A 2500-nucleotide genomic window follows, 5' to 3' on the forward strand; every position below is an offset into this window, starting at 1 on the left:
CGGTTTGGTTTTGGGTTTGTGGTAGGCTATGTAGCCAATTAGGGCTGTGGGCATTTGTATATTTTCGAGTACTGACTTTGCACGAAGGTGATGTGTCTATACATCCAATAGACATGTGGTACATATTCACAAAATACGTTTTCGTGTGTATGTATCAGGTAAAGCATTGCTTTTTGTAATCTTAGTCTTTAGATGCTTGGTAAGCATATATATGATATGTATGCTTATCATTGTGAGAACATCCTGGACACAGCTCAGGCTCAATAAAGTTACGCGTGCATTTGTGACAAATTCCGTGTTGACATTATGGTGAATAAATATATTCAAACGTGCATGGTGTCCTGATGTTCACTATATAGTGATTGCCATTATAGATTATAATGAACGAGATTTGACAAAGATATCTTAGGTATGTATATGTACATGTTTTTAGGACTACCTCTAACTACAGAATCTGAAATCCGTTCGTGTAGTGGCGAGTGACGATCTTAACTCGGAAACCGTACTTGATCTAACCTCACTAAGCAGTAGTTTCTTGATCCGTCTGTGCAGACGGCTGAGCAGATGGTGATATCCGTGGTGCAACAGAGCTAGAAGGTCGTGATACGGTCGCACCATCTGGGCGAGTTGTGCTAACGTCTCTTCAACAACCTTCTGTGCATTTTCCTCGTCACTCTCCTCATGCTGCAGCTATAAGAATGCACGGAGACATATTTTCCCATGTACGGTCTAATAACATTTGTATCATATGAATGGAGATAATTTGTATTCATTGATGTTTTGGTGTTTTGAGGAAAGTCTGACTGTCAAGTGTTCTTTTCTCGGATAATTAAGAGCGATATATGTTATTATCCTTAATTTTGTATTTAATCTTAAGTTATTTTTGTTGTGCACATGCGCCAGGGCAATTGCAAGGTCAATCTAAAAATAATCTAGACCGTGTATATGAGACACCCTTTGTTCGTGAAAAAAAAAAAATATTTGTAATAAGTATCTTAGGCCATGCCTATTTTTTTTAGCTAGTTTTAAAAACAGCAATCCGAAGGTTCAACAAAATGCAAAACACATACAACTTGTTATAACATGTGCCACTCAAACATTGCAAATGAAATCATATGGGAATACACAATCTCCATAAAATATTCTGATTTCTAGAATAAGTCTGTAAAGGAGGCCAAAGGAACCGCAGTTTAGTGGAAGTGCAGATAACCGCGGAAGGAATATTTTGGTTTCCACGTCTAAACTATTTATAATTTGGCACCGATTTCTCCCCCGGATTTACCCTTTCCTTCAAAGCCATTCCTGTGTAAATAAAGCTACGACGAAAGGGGCGGTGCAGTAGTTTAGACAGAAAACAGATGTTATTAGAATAGTTATGTCAAGATATATAACAAAATCAATATCAATTACTATAAAATATACACAATAAAGAGACAATATCTGTAAGAGAAGTATCATCGCTACTCAGTTCACGCAATGCCACTGCAAGGAACAACCACAGCAATTACAGCATCATCAAAGGCGTCGCTCGAGGGCAGGCCAGATCTCCCTCGCAGGCAGAAGGTCGTGACGAGACAGTGACGCAGTCGTTCCTCCAGTCTGAGCACAGGACGCGGCTTGCACCTCTCGCTGTCGCCGAGTCCCGAACGCGCCTGAAGCATGCGCAAGCATTACGTACTGATACATGAGTGTATATATATGTATATGTATATATGTATATATATATATATTCATACATTCACACACACACACACACACACACACACACACATATATATATATATATATATATATATATATATATATATAGAGAGAGAGAGAGAGAGAGAGAGAGAGAGAGAGAGAGAGAGAAAGAGAGAGAGAGAAAGAAAGAGAGAGAGAGAGAAAGAAAGAGAGAGAGAGAGACAAAGAGAGAGAGAGAAAGAGAAAGAGACAGAGAGAGAAAGAGAGGATAGATGGAGACACAGATAAATATAAGGTTAGAGGGATAGATAAATCAATAGACGTGTATGCATGTATGTTTGTATTGAGGCCAGACTGATGTTTTGTTCGCTGCCTCCTGTCGCGTCGCTGATTCAGCACCGCAGGCGACGTGACCCGCGCCCGTTGCTGACAATCGCAGATCGAGATCTACCAAGAAATTACTCGTCTCCTTGGCTTCCATGTCCTGTCTTGTTTCGTGTGTATTATATCGTTACTTCTTGCATTGCCCTCACATACATACTATAATTATTATTATTGCTATTGTTATTGCTATTTGATTATCTCACTATTGTATACCGTATTAATTACTACCATTTATATAGTCCTTCTTCACTTCTACATTGTTGTATTTTCTGTATTTTTTATATATTGTTCTGATTTCATTATATGGTTTACATAATATTACATGTAGTTCATATATACACGTAATATATATATATATATATATATATATATATATATATATATATATATATATATATATATATATACTTATATATACAGGTATATATGTATA

General features: G+C 37.2%; 1 protein-coding gene across 1 annotated transcript in view; it reads right to left on the reverse strand.

Annotated features, from left to right (window-relative positions):
* The window catches only part of LOC122259054 (translin-associated factor X-interacting protein 1), a 13460-nt gene extending 12160 nt beyond the window's left edge, over nt 1–1300 (reverse strand). Inside the window, exons 1-2 of the mRNA XM_086549248.1 lie at nt 1283–1300; nt 517–690 (exon numbers count right to left, since the gene is read on the reverse strand). Coding sequence (XP_086405374.1) covers nt 517–690; nt 1283–1300 — 192 coding nt within the window. The remainder of the gene's footprint in view (nt 1–516; nt 691–1282) is intronic.
* Between the last annotated feature and the right edge of the window lie 1200 nt (nt 1301–2500).

The sequence above is a fragment of the Penaeus japonicus genome, unplaced genomic scaffold (genome assembly GCF_977035675.1).
Source record: "Penaeus japonicus unplaced genomic scaffold, GWHDUDI00000001_assembly GWHDUDI00000022, whole genome shotgun sequence".
In the NCBI taxonomy this organism is placed as follows: Eukaryota; Metazoa; Arthropoda; class Malacostraca; order Decapoda; family Penaeidae; genus Penaeus; species Penaeus japonicus.